Here is a 20,871-nt window from a genome sequence, read left to right on the forward strand (position 1 = left end):
TCAAGGAGATATTCTTCCTGTCACAAATTAATAACTAAGCAAGATAGGAACTTCGGGATTGTTTTAAAAATAACTTCCATATCTGTGGCCTCGCTTTGACCCCCGATGCAAATTCAATAGGAAAGAAGCTGGCCAGCGACTGACTTTTTCGTGCCTACACATACAATTCCCTGAACATGACTGAAAATAAACGTATATACTGCATTTTGTTATTATTTAAATTTAAAAATAAACTTATCTACATCGAGCTGAAATGTTTCTTTACCAGCAGTAAAAAAAATTAGGAAAATAATGAATATAAAATTGGAGTTATGCCATGATAAGTTCTATGCAATGAAGATTTTGCATTTGGCGAAACTTTCCATTATATTACCATTTTCACACTAATTTTTTTTTTTTTACATTTTTTGTTAACGGCATCAAATGCACCTTGAAATTCTGTACATAACACGATATTCACCCATTTTAACCGATAACATTCTGATTTACGGATATTTGGCAAACTCGCTGCATTAGAGTAGGACAGCGCTACTCGCAAAACATGGGAGAAGGAAAGAGATGGAATTATCCCATTACTGCTGTACTGCAATTTAAGGTTGGAACGCTCTGTAGATGCAGCTTGCATTCTGGAGATTATAGGTTCGAAACGCACAATCGGCAGCTCTGAAGATTGTTTTCCATAGTTTCCCATTTTTTCACCAGGCAAATACTGGGGCTGTTATTATGGGCACAGCTCTTCCCAGTCCTTGTCTTCTCCTGTCTCATAGCTTGCTGAAAACTTATCTGAATTAGCACAATATAACTGAATCCCTCCTGGTTGATGTATGTGACAGACCTCTGAAGATCAGGACAAGTTATTGTGATATGAATGTAGTCAAAGTAACCTGTAATTCCAGGGAAATTATCCCAAACATAATAAAATATATTGGTTGCCAAGAACTGTAGTCAAGTTGGCTGTTACCGGACTGTCCCGCGTGTCAGTCTGAAGAAATAAGTCCCTTATTATCTCTTAAAAAGCGAAATAATATTTTATACTGTATCTATCCGTACATTTCAAATGAATTGGTAGGATTGCACAACAGACGACCCACAGAGAGGCCGTCGGACTAACCTTTCTTCCTGGAATCGTCTCGACATGATAATATAAATTACGGGCCGATTGCAGAAACGGTATTTAGACGATGTCTACGGTTAAACAATGCCTAAGTATGGCTGCTGCATTGCAGAGACGTTATTTATCACTTAGACACTGTCTAAAACCTATGTTCAACCGATCATGTTTAAACACTGCCGAGAGCACTGTTTAACCTCAAATGAGAGGAGTGAATCACAATCAGAGGTTATGTACATTGAAATATGTAATTTGTATTATCATGTTGAGATGATTCCGGGAAGAAAGGTTAGTCCGACCTCTGTGTGGGTCGACCGCTGCTAAATTGCAGCAAGTCTTTTGACATGCACGGGGAGATGGATCTTAAAGTAAGGTTTCGCTTTTCGAGATTTGTTTCTTGAGACTCACAAAGTGATAGTCCGGTAACTGTCAACTTGAATACAATTCACCGGGCGAGTTGACCGTGCTCGTAGAGGCGCGCGGCTGTGAGCTTGCATCCGGGAGATAGTAGGTTTGAATCCCACTATCGACAGCCCTGAAGATGGTTTTCCGTGGTTTCCCATTTTCACACCAGGCAAATGCTGGGGCTGTACCTTAATTAAGGCCACGGCCGCTTCCTTCCCACTCCTAGCCCTTTCCTATCCTATCATCGCCATAAGACCTATCTGTTTCTGAGCGACGTAAAGCCCCTAGCAAAAAAAAAAATGAATACAATTCTTGGCAACTGATGTATTTTATTATATACATAGGGTAATTTCCACGGAATGATAGGTCACTTCGACTACATATCAGAATTGCGTGCCCCGATCATCAGAGGACTGTCACATACATCGACCGGGAGGGATTCACTTACATTTACTGCCAAGTAAACACACATAATAGTGAAAACTAAAAAGTAGGTTGTATGGTTTTTTTAATATATATAATCGTATAAGTTTTTGGCAATTATCAGATAGGAAAAGGCAAGTGGTGGTGATTATTGTTTAAAGAGGACTGGGGAAGAAGAGACAGCCCTAGTATTTGGCTGATGTAAAAATAGGGAAATTACGGAAAACAATTTTCGCGGCTGCCGATGATGGATTTCGAACCTACGATCTCCAGAATGCAAGCTGCAACTATATGGCCCGTACAACACACTCGGTTACACATTACTATTGTTTCATCTTGCCTTCGTCAAAGCTACCGTATTTATGAGCAGATTACACTCACTGTAAGAACGCTATAATGAAAGCTACACTTCCCCATACAGTGGAGTGTCGCTTTAGTGTCGATAATATTAAGAGATTTAATTTCCACCGAAAGCGATACTCTTATCTGTGGGCAAGTCATGCTCAGCCATATTTGAGTAATGTGTAGGAAGACAAACAGTTGACTGGCGTTCGGCACGCGCACCGACGAATTTCATTGGTTGCGACAAGCAAAGAGTCAAGGGTTATGAATTTCATTTTGTTGGTCCGTACTGAACTGAGAATAACATATGAATAGTAACACAGTAAGGTTTCCACCTATTCAGTACTAATATGTATTTATAACATTGTAAATACATATTAGTACTGAATAGGTGGAAACCTTACTGTGTTACTATTCATATGAAGCAAAGAGTGGCATGAAAGATACTTCTGTCTCCATTTTAAAACCAAAATTGTAACTTTAAGCGATGTCTAGTTAAACATCGACTGAACATTGTTTATGCAATGGAAGGTCGTGCTTGATTTAGACGTTGTTTAGGTAGACGATGTCTAAGGCTTAAAACTAGTCATCGTTTCTGCAATCGGCCCAATATGTTTCATGGAACATAACCTCTGATTGTGATTCACTCCTAAATTTGAGGTTGAACAGTGTTCTCGGCAGTGTTGAAACATGGCTGGTTGAACATCGGTTTTAGACAGTGTCTAAATGATGAATAACATCTTTGCAATGTGGCATGCATACTTGGACTTTGTTTAACAGTGAACATCATGTAAACACCACTTCTGCAATCGGCCCTAAATGTCCTGTTAATACCCTCTGTTCTTACAGTAAACATATGACAAAAGTATTCTGGCATGCAGGCACAAGAAGGGATTATTATATTGGAGCATATCCAACATATGACCGCAAAAGATTAACATTCTGGTTTCCATGTCCGTAGATTCAACGGGCTTCTGTTCTTTTGAAATTGTTCAAGGCTCTAATTTCTATAGGTACGAGAATAAGATTTAATTTAGAATTGCCGGACTAAGTGGCTCAGACGATTAAAGGACTGGCCTTCTGACCCCATTTGTGAAAACTGAAAACTGTAAAAGTAGTTAGTGGAACGTAAAGCCAATAACATTATTAAACATTAAGTTAGAGTCCAGCATTTGGGACCCTCACCAATATTACTTGATTTGAGGGCTGAGAAAAATCCAAAGAAAAACAGCTCAATTTGTTCTGGGTGATTTCCGACAAAAGAGTAGTGTTAATGAAAATGTTGCAAAGTTTGGATTAGGAAGACTTGGGGGAAAGGATATGAGCTGCTTGACTAAGTTGTATGTAAACCTATTAAAAACTTTAAAATAGTATTTAATAGGTTTAGACAAGTCAATACAGGAACAAATACCTATTATGGTAAAGTTTATCAACAGTAAGTGGTATATTTCGAACTGTCAGTGGAGAGAGGACATGGAATGACATTAGTAAAAGAATAAGTTTGGTGCTCAAATATGTTGGCCTCATGTCGGTAGATTTACTGGAACATAAAAGAACTTCTGCGGGACTAAATTTCAGCACATTGGTGTCTCCAAAAACCGTAAAAAGTAGTTAGTGGGACATAAACCAAAAACAACATTATTATTATTATTATTATTATTATTATTATTATTATTATTATTATTATTATTATTATTATTATAGAAATGAAATGGCGTATGGCTTTCAGTGCCGGGAGTGTCCGAGGACAAGTTCGGCTCGCCAGATGCAGGTCTTTCGATTTGACACCTGTAGGTGACCTGTGCGTCGTGATGAGGATGAAATGATGATGAAGATGACACATACACTCAGCCCCCCGTGTCAGCAAAATTAACCAATTATGGTTAAAATTCCCGACCCCACCGGGAATCGAACACGGGACTCCTGTGGCCAAAGGTCAGCATGCTAACCATTTAGCCATGGAGCCGGACATTAATATTATAGAATAAGTTTGAGTGGGGGTCTTTAAATGTAGGAAAGATCATAGCATGAAGATAAAGTTGGAATTCAAGTGGGCAAATTGGTGCAAATATTTGTTTATAGGAAGAGGAGTCAGAGATTGGAATAATTTACGAAATGGAATGTTTGATAAATTTCCAAATTCTTTGAAATTATCTAAGAAGAGACTAGGTAAACAATGTCTAAGTATGGCTGCCACATTGCAAAGATGTTGTTTATCACTTAGACACTGTCTAAAACAGATGTTCAACCAGCCATGTTTAAACACTGCTGAGAACACTGTTTAACCTCAAATTTTAGGAGTGAATCACAATCAGAGGTTATGTACCATGAAACATATAATTTGTATTATGATGTTGAGACGATTTTGGGACGAAAGACTGATAAGCAATCTGCCACCTGGATGACTGCCCTAATGCAGATGATTGATGGTTGATTGAACATCACTGTCAGCCATTTTGTAACAACTGCTTGTGTTCCCACAATCAATGCTTAATGACATCACAATACCTGAATCTTTTGTATAAAATCTGTGGATTGCATTGATATATTTGGTTCTACTACATTGATGATTTCTGATTTTTTTAAAGATTGTTGTACTTTAAATTCCAGTATGACTTGTATAACTTGGTAGAGTCCAATGATTTACGAATAGCACATATTTTTTTGAAAATTTGTTTTGCAGATTCAAAGTGTTTTATCTTGTATTGCATAATACGACTCAATGTACTGTACATCTATTTCCAGGAGGCCTAAGGAAGGTGTACGCAAGATTGTTCTATCCACAAACATAGCAGAGACTTCCGTCACCATTGATGACTGTGTGTTTGTCATTGACAGTGGCAGAATGAAAGAGAAAAGGTATTTTTTCAAATTTAAATATTCTGATCATCCAATAGTCATAGAAAATGAGGCCTGTTCAAGAAATTACTGCACTTTGAAAATAGCTCTGTACAGGTATCCTGCAGCCTAGTTAGCTTTGTTTCCTTCGAACCACTGTCCTCCAGTATTAATATAGGGTATGAAAAAAAAACTGTGCCCAGAAAATATTTATAAAACTGGTGCAGAATTGACTGTTGTTAATGAACAGAAGAACTGCCCATTACAGGAAATGCTCGAAACCATGATTTTGAATTGCCAATCGATTGCTGACACATGCCTGCACGTTCACATCTCCCAAGTACGTCACTTCATCATTATGTGTGAGTGGGTGAGAGGAGCAGACGTGTTTAGTGACCAGTAGAATGCAACACAAAATGGTGCTCATGATAAAACAGCATGTATACATGACATGGGCGAGCCACCCAGTGACGAATGAGTGTACCACTACAGCTCCAACGGTAATGGATTCTTAAATTCAAACGCTCATAATTGTAGAAGTCTTCCTCATGAACAGTCAAGATTTTCTTCTGAAGACACGGAGCAAAGTCTCTGCGAAACGTAAAGAGTTTCACTTTTTTTTTTTTGCTTTACGTCGCACTGATACAGATAGGTCTTATGGCGACGTTGGGACAGGAAAGACCTAGGAGTTGGAAGGAAGCGGCCGTGGCCTTAATTAAGGTACATCCCCAGCATTTGCCTTGTGCGAAAATGGGAAACCACGGAAAACCATCTTCGAGGCTGCCGACAGTGGGGTTCAAACCCACTATCTCCCGGATGCGAGCTCACAGCTGCGCGCTCCTAACCGCACGCCCAACTCACCCGGTCACCTTGTTTTCTTGACACGGCATAAGCCCAAAAGCCCACATCATGTCTACAAGTACAGGCCGTGTAAGCATCAATGTTAACAGCATGTGCATTCATTGGCGGGTGTTATGCGAAGCACAATTTGTGGAAAACCTGTGCGGAACTGTTTGCGCAGGAGGGCGGAAGTGTTTTGGTGAAACCTCCAGCAAAGTCTGCAATGCAAAACTTAGTGGCAAAATGGCACGAGACGGGCTCTGTAACGAACAAAAACTATACAAAAATATTTTGAACTCCAGAAAACATTGCTCGAGTGAAGGAAAGCCCGGAATGAAATCCGATGATGTCTCAACACAGTTTATCTGTGCAAGTGGGAATTACGAGATCGTCATGTTGAAACATTATAAACAAAGGACCTGCATCTGTATCCTTACAAATTTACCGTTGAGCATGCATTAAAGCATCGAGAGGTACCTTTGCGTGTTGAGTTCTGCCAGTGGTTTCTGAGTGAAGTGGAGCCAGGACTTTTGGATCCTCAGTTTTTCATTTCTTCAGATGAAGCCATTTCCAGCATTTTCTGTGATGTTGGCAAGGGTCAATCCCGCGTCAGTCATATTGTAAATATTTTCCGGGCTAGTTTTATTTTCATCAGCCAGTACAATGCTGTTAGGAGTTGTTTCTTCATAAGTTTAATCTTTTTCTGTTGACATTTTCTCTAAATAATACCAGCGGTTCACTGTTTGACTCTCGTGTAGGAATCTGTGGTACACAGCACTGTTGAAGTTGACAGGACAAATTGACAATCCACGAAATAGCAGAAGAATGTAACCTCTCAGTAGGATCTTGTCATGAAATAGAAAAATCAGAAATGTTAGTTCCAATATAATTGGACCGTTATTGAAACTAGCACACTTAGTGCATGTAGTGGAGGCCACTGCGTAGGCTACTTGACAGGACAATTATTTCAAGTTTCCTATGAGAATTACATTGGAAATTAACATTTCTGTTTTTTCCACGAGAATCTCTGACCTTTCCATGAGAATTTCATGACACACGATAAGGAGACACAACTGAACATCAGAAATGAAGATGGGTCATTGTCCGCTGACTATCGACCGTTCTTGAAATGCTGGAACAACTTGTAACACTGTGTACGAATCTTGCACCGATCTCCAGAAACTGTCATCATCCTTTGGTATGTCTCTGTAAACATTTTCTCTAGTTTGAAGCAGAATTGTTTGTTGATACTCATACATCTCAACAATTGTAACACATACTCCACACACTCGCAACCTAACAGTTGATTAGGGATAACTAATTGTTTCAGAAATGCACAGCAAATGGTTAGTTATTTAAGAAGGATGTCACTACAGAGCGTCACTCACTGGAAACTGTTTGGTTAATTTTTGAACAGGCTTCATATAGACGAGAAATCAAGTAATATAGGATTGACTTACGGAGAAATAGTGCTTTATCTAGATAAGGTCTCGCTGTAATGTCACTCCACTCAGGACTGTGCTACATCTTGGACTTAAGATTGCATGACATTGTTTAGTGTCAGAAATATGAATGTGCTTTTCTTTTCCTTACTTGCTAAGTTACTCTTTATTTCTCTAACATTTACATGTTTTCTGGAATAAAAAGCAACCTAAGATTTTTAAAATGAGAATATTTAGAAATATTATTTGTTTTCTATTGTTTACAGGTTTGATTCCAACAAAAACATGGAGAGTCTGGAACAGGTGTGGGTGTCACGAGCAAACGCAATGCAGAGGAAAGGTCGAGCGGGCCGTGTGATGCCTGGTGTGTGCATTCACCTCTTCACTGAACACCGGTACACTTACCACTTCTTGGCCCAGCCAGTTCCTGAACTCCACCGAGTGCCCTTAGAACAGCTCCTATTGCGCATCAAGACTCTGCCATCCTTCTCAAACATGAATCCTCATCAGGTTTTAGGTAATATAAATGTTTTAACCCTCTTAACTAATCAATAGTGCAAATTTGTTCTCAGCTGAGGCTCATTGATTTTTGCCCTTTAGAAAATCTGTAATTCACCATTTCTTAGATATCCATACCTAGAGAGTCCTGGTGTTCATGGTGCTCACATGGTGAAAGACTAGGAGCAGAGGATGGACAAAAAAAGAAAGAGAAAGGAGGACCGATAGGTCATCATAATTAAAAGTTAGAAACTTCATTATGTTCTGTATTGAACTGGGATTACAGCAAATTGAAAATGTTAAGGATCCACCTTTTTAATACAGTGACAATTTATTGATGGGAATTAGATCATGTGTCATTTTATACATCATCATAGGTCATCATAAGTCATGGAAAGAAACAAACAAGTGTTATTTCTAGTCATATATGCTGTTCTCCTGGAAATCATACCTTAAGCTGCTTCAAGAAGATTTTACAGGACAAGCAGAACGTGTGATGTGGGCAAGAAGTATTGATTTTTTTACTTCAGTGCCATCTATTAGCCTCCTCAACTATGTAAATTATTGTTGCTAAGATTGTGTCATCCCTCCCACTTGGAAGGCACAGTGAGCCATCTGGGGACAGATGAGAGTACCACTTACAATAAACCAAGGGTAAATAATTCTTAAATTCACACCTTTGTTCTTAGAGAAGTCTTCCTCAAGAACGGACAAAATTTTCTTTTGAAGACGTGGAGCAAAGTCCCCTGTGAAATGTAAAGAATTTCACCTTATTTCTCGACATGGCAAAAGCCCAAAAGCTTATTATCATGTCTATGTACGTTATGGTTACATCAACAGCATTGTCGCTGGGCTGAGTGGCTCACGTGGTTGAGGTGCTGGCCTTCTGACCCCAACTCGACAGGTTTAGTCCAGTAGAATTTGAAGGTGCTATATGTTTGCCTCGTGTTGGTAGATTTACTGGCACGTAAAAGGACTTCTGCAGGACTAAATTGCAGCACCTTGGCATCTCCAAAAACCGTAAGAATAGTTAGTGGGATGTAAAGCAAATAACATTATTATTATTATTATTATTATTATTATTATTATTATTATTATTATTATTATTATTATTATTATTATTATTATTATTATTATTATTATTATTATCAAATTGTTATGCCCAACTAAGGAGCGTGCTTGTAATTTTTAGCACTTTTTTTGGTTCTTTCTCTTCTCTTCCCAATATCTCGTCATCCTTTTTATGTTGTTCGTCCATCCTGTGTTGAGTCGGGTGGGCTTTACAGAAAATTTGTGTTTGTGAATTTTATTTTATCTTGAAAAGTTTGTTTGTTAATGCCAGTTTCATTTAGGTTTTCCCTAATTTCTTCAAGCCAATAATTGTGACTTTTCTCTGCTCTGGAAAGTCTGTAAGCAATCCTCATATATTTCCATTCTCTCCTTCACAATTATATCCATTACCATTTTGAATAACAGTAGCAACAGCACACTTGCTGCTCTTAGTTCATTTGCTTCAAACAGATGATCAAGATGATACCGACAATCAAATATTTTGTCCATAGGGCGAACATTAGAACCACCACCATGTGAGAGCATTGATTCAGCCCTTGTGAGACTCAAAGATGTTGGAGCTCTGGATCTTGAAAATCAGCTTACTCCACTTGGACGTCATCTTGCTGCTCTACCTGTTGATGTTCGGTGAGTTAATCTTTTCAGATTGTGTCAAGTCTCAGTAAAATTTTGTGTTCCACCAGTATGCCTGTGTATTTGGCAAACTGTTGGCAAACTTTTGTCATTATTATATTAACACATTGGAGACACCACCCATAGAAACTACTGGTGCATTATTTAATTGCTGCTGAAATTCAGGACGAGGATAACCATTATACTCCAAGTGAACATGAGGATTCTGACGTTTCAGGTGTGTCAATTATAGATTGAGATAATTTCAAATAGGTATGAAGTGGGTTCTGTGATATAGTTTTATACCTCTTCCTAAAAATTTGGGTTGTTTCCCGTGTACAGATGACAACCTTTAGTAACTTGATGTGAACCCATTGTCAAGTAACAAATGGCAAGAATTACCAATTGACCAATTAGATTAGAATCTATAAGGGGCAGTCAAATGAAAACTGAACAGCCGCTACAAAATAACTATAGAATGGTTTTATTCAAAAGTAATCAGGTAATCACCAAAAGCGTTAAAATGCATTTATCCCACTGGAAGACGAGACGATCAATTCCAGTTTTGTAGAAAGAAGTAAGTCGCTGACGTATCCACAACCACGCCCACTCTTGCACTTCCTCATCCAAATGAAACCGATGCCCACGAATGTCTTTCTTCAGGTCACTGAAAATTTAAAAATCACAGAGTGCAAGATCCGGGCTGTACGGAGGATGTTGAAGTGTTTCCCAACCAAGTTGCTGAAGCGTAGCCTTCGTCAGATTTGAAGTATGGGGTCGAGCATTATCGTGCAACAGGCTGAATTTGTCCAACAGCATTCCAAGGCATTTTGACTTTATGGTGTGTCGCAGTTTCTGCAAAGTGTCTTCATAGCGCTGTGCATTGATTGTGGTTCCACGCTCGAGGAAGTCGACTAGCAGAGAGTCCCTGAAGTCAAAGAAGGTCATTATGATTTTACCGCAACTTGTGTGAATAGCTTGGGATTTCTTTGACAGGGGAGAATTGCGATGTTTCCATTGTTGACTTTGCCGTTTGCTCTTGGACTTGAAATGGTGGCATCACGTTTCATCTCTTGTGACAATACGGGACAGAAATGCATACTCTTCCTCGTGGCATCGCTGCAGGTGACTCAGACATGATGCCGTTCTGTCAGCCTTTTTTCTCTCCGTCAGTTGATGCAGATCCCACTGCCCACAAATTTTGCGGAAATGCAAATTATTTTTGATAATGGCATGCACGGAGCAATGGCTAATGCCGACCTGAACACGAATTTTTCCTCTGTGATTCGTTCGTTTTTCCGGATAAGGCTATCAATCCACCCTATCACATCAGGAGTAATGGCTCAATGGGCCAATCCTGGGTGCGTATCATCGTGCAATGATGTGCACCCTTCTTGGAATCTCCTATGCCACTCGTGCGCTCGTCATGGACATGCAGTGCTCACCATACACCGCAGACATGCGACAATGAGTTGTGCATACTCCAGCACACTCAGCCTCGAGAAAACGAACCACAATTCTCTGTTCTTCTTTGCTTGCCTCCATTTCTACAGCTGGACGAACACACTAGACTAGTCCGCACACCAACAAAGACATAACCCAACAACTGTGTGCACCTGTGAGTTGTGACTATGCAGTTCTCCTACCACAGCGATGGCAGTAATGATGCATAACAACAGTTTTGCCACCTTACATGTGAAATGTGTGTTAGGTGGGTGTTCAGTTTTCATTTGACCGCCCCTTATGTAATAGTATGTTCTAGTAGATGTGTACTCAGTATTTGCCATATTTCAAAATATTAACCTAGCTGGCATCCAATGCTGCATCAGGATTTTTTTTCTCGTTTTTAGAACTTGCTATCTTCATAAATTTATATTTAAAATTCAATGCATTATTAAGATAATTAAAACTAATTTTTGTGGAGAGGAAGGTGTGATCTTTCTAAATATTCCATCCGTCTGTCTGTCCATCCATCCGGCAGATGCTGGGGCTGTACCTTAAGAAAGGCCACGGCCACTACCTTCCCAAACCTAGCCCTTTCCCACCCTTGTATTGTCAGAAACCTTCACTGTGTTAGTGCAACATTAAACCTGTAGAAAAATAATAAATAAAAATCACTTTATTACTTATCACCATCCTGGTAGAAAAAACATTCCAAATACTTGAAATAATCCATGTATAAGTTAATAAATTTCATTAATCGTCCGTATTGAACCCAGATTACAATTTATTAAAATTTGTATCCACCGTATTCAATACATTAAAATGTTGTTAAGATGAAATTACAACATACATTTTATCAGAACTAGTTTCAACGCCTTTTTTGCGTCATCATCAGCTGATATACATTTTAGGAAATATTGGCAAACACATAAGTTTATCTACGTCACATAAAACAAATTTTAAAAAACATATTGACGATCTAAAAACCGTGTTACAATTATATTGTTTCAAAGTCCATATTATCTGAGACTTGCGAGTATTAAACTGTAAGTTGATGAGGTCCGATGTAAGTTGGTTTGCTTCCTCATAAATTAACGTGGGTTCAACAAGAACAACCACTGAAAACACAATCTTCTTAAAGCAACATTAGCTCAGTTTAACACTTCTTAAACCGTGTTGTAGAACCGTATTAAAATAATTCAATAAAATCTTCAAGCCGTTATAATGGAGCAATCATAGTGAGGTGGAAACGAGCAGTCGGTGCTTTAAGATGTTAACAATTATCTCATTCTCAGTTCAATGCGGACCTCAAAAGATAGTTGTCCTTGCGAAGCACCGAGTAAGGTGGATACAAATTTTAGTAAATTGTAATCTTGGTTCAATACGGACGATTAATGAAATGTATTAACTTAACTGAAGAAGCCCACCAGTCAAAGATAGTGGCCCATCGGTATTTGGGCTTAAGAATCAAGGTAGGAAAGATAGGCAAGGATATACAGTTTATCAAAAAATATATGGATTTTAATTTGAGCCCGAATTTTTTAAAGAGGGTATTTAGAACGAACCAAGTACTTTCGCATCAACGTAATGTACAACAGAAATGTAAAAAAATTAATCTTAAAAATGAGTTAAAATTTCACAACACATCTAGCTAAGCTACTCGGTGCTTCGCAAGGACGACGATCTTTTGAGGTCCGCATTGAACTGGGAATGAGATAATTGTTAACATCTTAAAGCACCGACTGCTCGTTTCCACCTCACTACGATTGCTCCATTATAACGGCTTGAAGATTTTATTGAATTATTTTAATACGGTTCCACAACACGGTTTAAGAAGTGTTAAACTGAGCTAATGTTGCTTTAAGAAGAATGTGTTTTCAGTGGTTGTTCTTGTTAAACCCACGTTAATTTATGAGGAAGCAAACCAACTTACATCGGACCTCATCAACTTACAGTTTAATACTCACAAGTCTCAGATAATATGGACTTTGAAACAATATAATTGTAACACGGATTTTAGATCATCAATATGTTTATTAAAATTTGTTTTATGTGACGTAGATAAACTTATGGTTTGCCAATATTTCCTAAAATGTATATCAGCTGATGATGACGCAAAAAAGGCGTTGAAACTAGTTCTGATAAAATGTATGTTGTAATTTCATCTTAACAACATTTTAATGTATTGAATACGGTGGATACAAATTTGAATAAATTGTAATCCACGTATTTCAGTTTCTTCTTATATGATGTAATTTTAGTCTTGAGAAAGCTAATTTTCTTATTATACTCACTGCATTTGTTTTGAAGCTAAAAGATATTACATCGCAAACCATCGGTACAGTCTGCCGTTAACACTAATTTGTCAGTAAAGACAAATTGCCTAATTCATTTCCACCCAACTGAATTCCTCCTCATCATTTTATACCTTTCGGGAAATGATCTATGTTAACTATGAACAATAAAGGATGAAAAATTACTGTGTTGTCTTACCCTTGTAACTACTATAAACCAAGAACTCACTCAATCATCACTTCTCACTGTATCTGGTTGTCAACATAAATACTTTTGATTGTCTGTAATAACCTGCCCCTAATCCCTCAATCCAATATCCCTAACACTTTTCCCTTGGTACTCTGTCATATACCTTCTCTAGATCTACAAATCATAAACCTAACTGTCTTTTCCTCTTGTGGCATTTTTCAGTTACTTGACACATACTAACTGTTCCTTTGGGTTTGTCTAAAATCACACTGGTTTTCATCCAACTTTCACTCCACCAATGTTTGTACGGTATTCTCTAAAATGCCTCTGAACACCTTTCCTAGTATACAGATGAAATAAGTATTTTGATCATTACAATCCTCTCAGTTCCCTTGCTTATAAATTGATGCAATTATGGTGTTTGTCCAATCGAAAGATACCTTAATCAAATTCTGTGCTAGCCCTATCCCATCCTTCCGTTTCCGAAAACCTTCTGTGTGTTTGTGTGACAGTAAGCAAGTAACAAAACGAAACGGCAATTCTGTGCTAATCCTATTACCCGTGAATCCACTTTATTCCACCACTGGCACAATAATCATGATCACCTTCAACTATTTAGTAGTGGTGAATGAGTTCTTAGTACAAGATTTCTGTTATAACAGCCAAATTTTTGAACACTTTCTATATCAGCTACATGTATCTCTACATATGGTTTGTATGTAACTCTTGTTACAGGATTGGTAAGCTGATCATATTTGGTGCAATCTTCTGCTGCTTGGACTCTGTCCTCACTATGGCTGCATGCCTCAGCTACAAGTCTCCCTTTGTGTCTCCGTTTTCCAAGAGAGATTTGGCTGATTCCAAGAAGAAGGAGTTTGCTACATTAAATAGTGACCAGCTGACTGTACTTAAGGCTTACAAGGTACATGTTCTGCAATTATCAAGTGTACAATGCTGGTGTAGGCTGTTTAGACCCGCATCAACTGATAAGTGATTATCTCCTTTCGGAGATGAGTGGAGCAACTGAAAATACCCAAGACTGACAGAGCAAGTCATAACCTTTGTAGACTTCAAAAAAGCTTATTATTGTACGACTATCAACAGATCTTCAATGATGAAGATACTGAGGAATTTCGGACTTCATCCCAAATTAATAAAAATTATAAAATTAACCCTAACAAACACCATACCCCTGTGGTTGGGGGACACAGACGAAGAATACACCCGTGGTATCCCCTGCCTGTCGTAAGAGGCGACTAAAAGGAGCCACAGGAGCTCTAAAACTTGGGAGCGTGAGTTGGCGACCATGGGCCCCTTAGCTGAGTCCTGGCATTGCTTCCACTTACTTGTGCCAGGCTCCTCACTTTCATCTATCCTGTCCGACCTCCCTTGGTCAAGTGTTGTTCTTTTCCAACCCTGATAATATTAGAGTATTCGAGGCCCACACTTTCATCTTCACACCCTTCGTGGCCCTTGTCTTTCTCTCTGTCCGGTACTTCATTTTTTGAAATGTCAAATCCCTTCTTTTTTCCTCTCTCTCCCTCTCTCTGTGAGTGGGGTGGAGGATGCAGACAAAGAATACACCCGCAACATCCCCTGGAACCGGGCGAGTTGGCCGTGCGCGTAGAGGCGCGCGGCTGTGAGCTTGCATCCGGGAGATAGTAGGTTCGAGTCCCACTATCGGCAGCCCTGAAGATGGTTTTCCGTGGTTTCCCATTTTCACACCAGGCAAATACTGGGGCTGTACCTTAATTAAGGCCACGGCCGCTTCCTTCCAACTTCTAGGCCTTTCCTATCCCATCGTCGCCATAAGACCTATCTGTGTCGGTGCGACGTAAAGCCACTAGCAAAAAAAAAAAAACATCCCTTGGCTGTCATAAGAGGCAACTAAAAGGGGCGACCAAGGGATTAGAACAATGAGACTACTTGTGATTAGCACCATTACATGCAGAACAACATGGGTCGATTTTACTTGCGACTAGTACCACCATTATGCAATGAACACCCTTGGTCGACTTCACTTGTGATTACTATTTGTGTCTGGTTGTGGTCCTTTTAGAGCAATAATCTCTACTACCTAAGGAATGCAAACCCCTATGGCCTCCACATGGGTCTGTGATTAGTACCAACGGGGGAGGATTGCTATGGGAATAGTACCATTCTATGAGGAAATCTATGGGTCAGTGTTGCCTCTGGGTGGTGCCATAATGTGGGTCTACATTGCCTATGATTAGTACCACTATGTGAGCAACCGACACCCGTGATTATTCCCACTATGTACGGAACACCAGGGATGTGCGTTGCTTGTGTGTACTACTCTTATGTGCAAAATACCATGGGTTTGTGTTACCTGTGAGTGGTGCCATTGTGTGTGACATACCATGGGTCTACATTACTGTGATTATTACCACCATGTTGAATACAGTAAAATACCAGTAAAACAAAATTTTGGAGGCCTCTGAAATTAATTTGTTTTACTGAAATTTTGTTATACTGAAATAAGTCAATTCTTAAGAACTCATTAAGTATTATATCCGTTAGTTATTGTTGCTTTTAGGGGCGGAATTACGAGGTCATCTGCCCTGTTATTTCCGTTGCAGGATCAAATAACTTCAAAATACCATTATGTGTTACAGTATTGACAGATGTTTTCAGAACTAGCAAGTCTACACATTGTTCCAGAACCTAATTTTTTGAAAAAGTATGTGATTTTCTTCTGAACAGATCCAGACACAAAAGCTTGTTCCAAATAGTCACCAACCACTGCACATAAATTTAAAACAGATTCTGGCACATCACTTCGTGACACAAGAAAATCTTGAAGGCTATGTGCCATGTGCATTGCTTGTTGAAGAATCAAGCTCTGTCGATCACAATCATTTCCTCTTCCTCCTAATCACATGGATCTCTATCATTCATAATGTCCTCCACAGTTTCCTCACTGGTTATTTCTTTCTGGACTATTACATCACTGTCTACATTGATGTAGTTGGTAAGACTTACCGTAGATGGCATATCCATCATTGTACCCAAACGCTTGCAATTCTCCTCAGTTTCCACATCATCCAACACTTCACTTTCTGCAACATCTTCTGTAAAAAACCACTCCAGCTTTTCTAAAGCAGTTTGTGATAATGTCTGCATTCAGGGATTTCCATGCAGCATTAAAAATCTGCATTGCTCCCAATATGTTCATGTTAATGTCTCTATTCGTGGCAACGTTGCACAGCATTCGACGGACCACACGAGCTCGGTAATGCCACTTTACTACATGAATTATACCCTGATCCAGCGGCTGCAGAGTTGAAGTTGTATTTGGAGGCAAAAATAAAACTTTTACATGCTCCAAATGGCGAGGCACACAATTGTGAGAAGAGCAATTGTCCAATAATAGAAGAAATCTCCTCTTTTCGGCCTTCATCCGACGTTCCAAGTCCAACAACCACTCTCTGAATAGCACAGATGTCATCCGTGCTTTATGAGTTGTGCCTGTATTCACAGGGCCGATGTTGCACCCTCTTGAAGCACCTTGGCTTCCCAAACTCCCCAATTATGAGACGCTTAAGTTTGTCCATCCCTGTGGAATTGGTGCACAAAAGAGCTGTGATACGTTCTTTTGAACGTTTGCCCCCAAAACACTTATTTCCCTTGAAATCAAGGGTTTTGTTTGGCATTAGTTTATAAAATAACGCAGTTTCATCTGCATTATAAATGTCTGCCGGTGACTATTCCTTTGAGGCATCCATTAGAGTCTCCAGCCGCCATGAAGACGCAACTTCCTTCGGGGCATCGTTAGCTTCACCATTTATAATTTTGTGGAATATGCCATATTTCTCCCGGAACCTATGAAGCCAACCAGCACTACCCATAAACTCAGGTGACCCAAGCGAACGTGCGAAAGATCGCGCACGCTCTCATAACAGTGGGCCATTTATTGGAATGTTTTAACTCCGCATTTCCATAAACTATGTATAGACAGCTTGGTCCACTTCTAGTCGGCTGTCTGATCTTCTTACGCTGTGGACCTAGGGCATCACCATCAGTATTTTCCTCTATCTTACTTTTCTGTTTTAAAAAAAGTAGAAAGTGTTGACGGGCTAATGCCATACTTCTTCGCTACTTCTCCTTTCTTTCCGCCTTTCTCTACTTCCGCAAGTATTTTACATTTTTCATTCAATGAAAACTGCTGCCGCTTCTGCTTATCCATTTGTTATGATATGAACTTACTTATTTAACGAAATGCACATGAACTTTGCAAGTTTAATGATATAACCTTAACAGAAACACGTTGCTGTGCAAATTAAATACGAAGAAGAAACAGAAACACGTTGCTTTGCAAATTAAATACGAAGAAGAGACCTGCAATGCATGATGCGACGAAACCGTCGCGTTCATTGGTGGATTACAAACATCGCGATCCTACTCAGCCAATAGTGTGACGTCTTACATTGGTTGATGGGCGAAGCCTATTGATTACACAAAGCGTAGCGTTCATTGGTGGATTACAAACATCACGATCCTACTCAGCCAATAGTGTGACGTCTTACATTGGATGACGGGCGAAGCATATTGGTTACACAAAAGCGATTGCCTCCTCGATCGCGTACGGTGCTTATATAGAAAATGGCGATCATATCATCTGAATAACGAAATAATGTAACAAGAAAAATGTTGGTCATAAAACAGGATGAATTTTAGTTTTTATTTGAGAAAATATGGTCAGATAGGTAAAGAAAAGAGCTCAGTTTTAATTTGTTAAGCTGAAACTACAAAATTCGTAGAAATGAAATATTTATCACACAACATGTAGGGAAAAAGGAAGGGACCAAAAAAAAAATTAGTTACAGCGGAATTCTACTCTAACCCCATGAATCTACATTACCTGTGATTTGTACCACTGTAGGAGGAACACCCTGGTTCTGCTTTGCTAGTGATTAGTATCATTATGAGGGGCTGTTGACCTGGATTTTGGACCCCCTTTAGATAATAAAAATCATCCCAGTAATTTAGGCATTATGAATTTGATCGACTGATTAATTTTGTTTCACGATTATTTTTTCATTACCGGGCGAGTTGGCCGTGCGGTTAGGAGCGCGCAGCTGTGAGCTCACATCCGGGAGATAGTGGTTTCAAACCCCACTGTCAGCAGCCCTGAAGATGGTTTTCCGTGGTTTCCCATTTTCACATCAGGCAAATGCTGGGGCTGTAACTTAACTAAGGCCACGGCCACTTCCTTCCCATTCCTAGGCCTTTCCTATCCCACCATCCCCATAAGACCTATCTGTGTCGGTGCAACGTAAAGTGACTAGCAAAAAGAAAAAGGAAAAAAAACTTTCGTTATCATTCATTTTAAGTCCTAGTCAGTGGATACATTTTGAAGTTTTGATTTTCATTTCGTTGCACCTCGTGCCATTAGGGGCCGATGACCTAGCTGTTAGGCCACAACAGACATCATATAAAACAAAACAAAAAAAATTCCAAAGTAAAATTCTGAGGAGAAATATCTGAGCTATTTACAATTAAAACGGTTAAGACAGGGATGTAGTTTATCACTTTTCAACTGTAAAATCATAAGAACATGAACCAAGAAAGAGAAAATAAACTTAACTTCCTTCGGATTCGTAGATGACTTAGCATTCCTAGCTAATAACATTCAAGAAGCCGGAAATCTGTTCAAGACGGAAGTGGTCGGGTTCCAACATTTTTTCCCAATTCGAACAGGTTTCCATATTATTCAGGTAAATCAAATACAGTATTTAATGTGACGTTTGTTACACACTGTTATTATCTGAAAAGTCTTAAAAGTGAAATGCATGCTATACATTGTGTGGAAACTTTCACACTAGACAACTGTACTTACATTACAAAGAGCCTCCAGTGTCATATCTATCAGTGAATCTTGTTGTAATTCCAATTCACAGCACAAATTGTGTAAACACTTAAAACACTAAAAGTTTAATAACCACATTAAATTAAAAATGAACACTCTAAGGCTACTACAAAACTATTTGTTAGTACACAGAAATTTATTTCTTGCTGCTGGAGCTCCGAAAGTCATTTATCTTCACCTGCTTGGTGTTGTGCTAGATTAAACTTTTCTCGACACATTCTTTAACCCGGCATAAAGATTTGTATAGTTCAGGCAAATTCAGTTTGGCAGCGAATTTTTGTAGACCCCTCACGTGTGCGAGATCTTCACTCAAGTTAGAGATTTCTGGATAGTCTTCATCAACTTCTGTCTCCTCTTCCTCGTTACTTTCATCATAATTTTGCCCCGTTTTTTCCTCGAGCCTCTCATCAATGATTTCTGTTGCAAAATCAGCAGTTTGATATGGCGACACATCACAGTCGTCGTCGATATATTGGGTAGCATCCATGTCAAAGTTTCCAGATGAACACATGGATGATATGGCCTGCACATTGTCTTCCACTTCGTCCAAGAGTTTGGTATCTTCAGTGCTGGGAAGAAAATTAGCCTTCCTGAAGCATTTTGTGACAGTTTCTTGCTTTATTTTTTGTACTGCCATGTGGATCCAGTTCACAGCATCCAGCACAGAAATAGATTTTGCCATGTCACTGGCACTAGCTGCCCCTCCATCTTCGCAGTTATTGCCTGCAGAACTAGGCTCCTGTAGTGACTTTTAAAGGTGCAGATAACACCTTGATCCATGGGCTGAGGTGATACTTGTAGTGTTCGGTGGAAACCAGGCTAGTGTTATGTTGGACAATTTAATCTGTGGATGGCATGTAGCATTGTCAAGGAATAGCAACACATTACGATTTTCTCTCTTCATTTTGCATTGAAAGTAGCGTGTCATTCCTCCATCAGTGCAGATCCACACCTTTTTGTTTGCTCTCCATATGACTGGAAGATTACATGGATCTAGATGTATGTAGCACCGTGGCTTAGCTGATTTTCCTATCACCAAAGGTTTTTCAAGTTGTCCCGCCATATTCCCGCAAAGAAAATCAGTCAACCGTTCTTTAGACATTTTGCCGCCTACACATTTTTCCCCACGCAACGAGAGCGACTTTGAAGAAAGTGCTCTATAGAACAAACCCGCTTCATCTCATTGTAGACGTCGTTTGGAAGAAACCCGTCCAATAATGTTGTCAGTTTTTCCTGCCACTCACTAACAACAGTAAGGTCAACATCACTTGCTTCCCCACACATCTGATTCCAAATGATATTATGCCTATTTCTAAAGCTTTCGAGCCAAACATTTGAAGCCTTCAATTCTGGCTTATTCTATTTTTTGGCAAGTTCATTGGCTTGACTTTGAAGAATAGGTCCAGAAATAGGCATTTTCTTTGAACGAGCATTAACAAACCACTCCCACAGCAGCTCATTCATTTCTTCAT

General features: G+C 39.3%; 1 protein-coding gene across 2 annotated transcripts in view; it reads left to right on the top strand.

Annotated features, from left to right (window-relative positions):
* LOC136883441 (putative ATP-dependent RNA helicase DHX57) overlaps positions 1 to 20,871 on the top strand; it is a 194,387-nt gene that overhangs the window by 136,946 nt on the left and 36,570 nt on the right. For both annotated transcript variants that reach the window (XM_067155731.2, XM_067155732.2), the window contains 4 exons: positions 5,027 to 5,140; positions 7,668 to 7,918; positions 9,462 to 9,597; positions 14,245 to 14,431. In XM_067155731.2, the coding sequence (XP_067011832.2) occupies positions 5,027 to 5,140; positions 7,668 to 7,918; positions 9,462 to 9,597; positions 14,245 to 14,431 (688 nt within the window). The remainder of the gene's footprint in view (positions 1 to 5,026; positions 5,141 to 7,667; positions 7,919 to 9,461; positions 9,598 to 14,244; positions 14,432 to 20,871) is intronic.

This window comes from Anabrus simplex, chromosome 11, assembly GCF_040414725.1.
Source record: "Anabrus simplex isolate iqAnaSimp1 chromosome 11, ASM4041472v1, whole genome shotgun sequence".
NCBI lineage: Eukaryota > Metazoa > Arthropoda > Insecta > Orthoptera > Tettigoniidae > Anabrus > Anabrus simplex.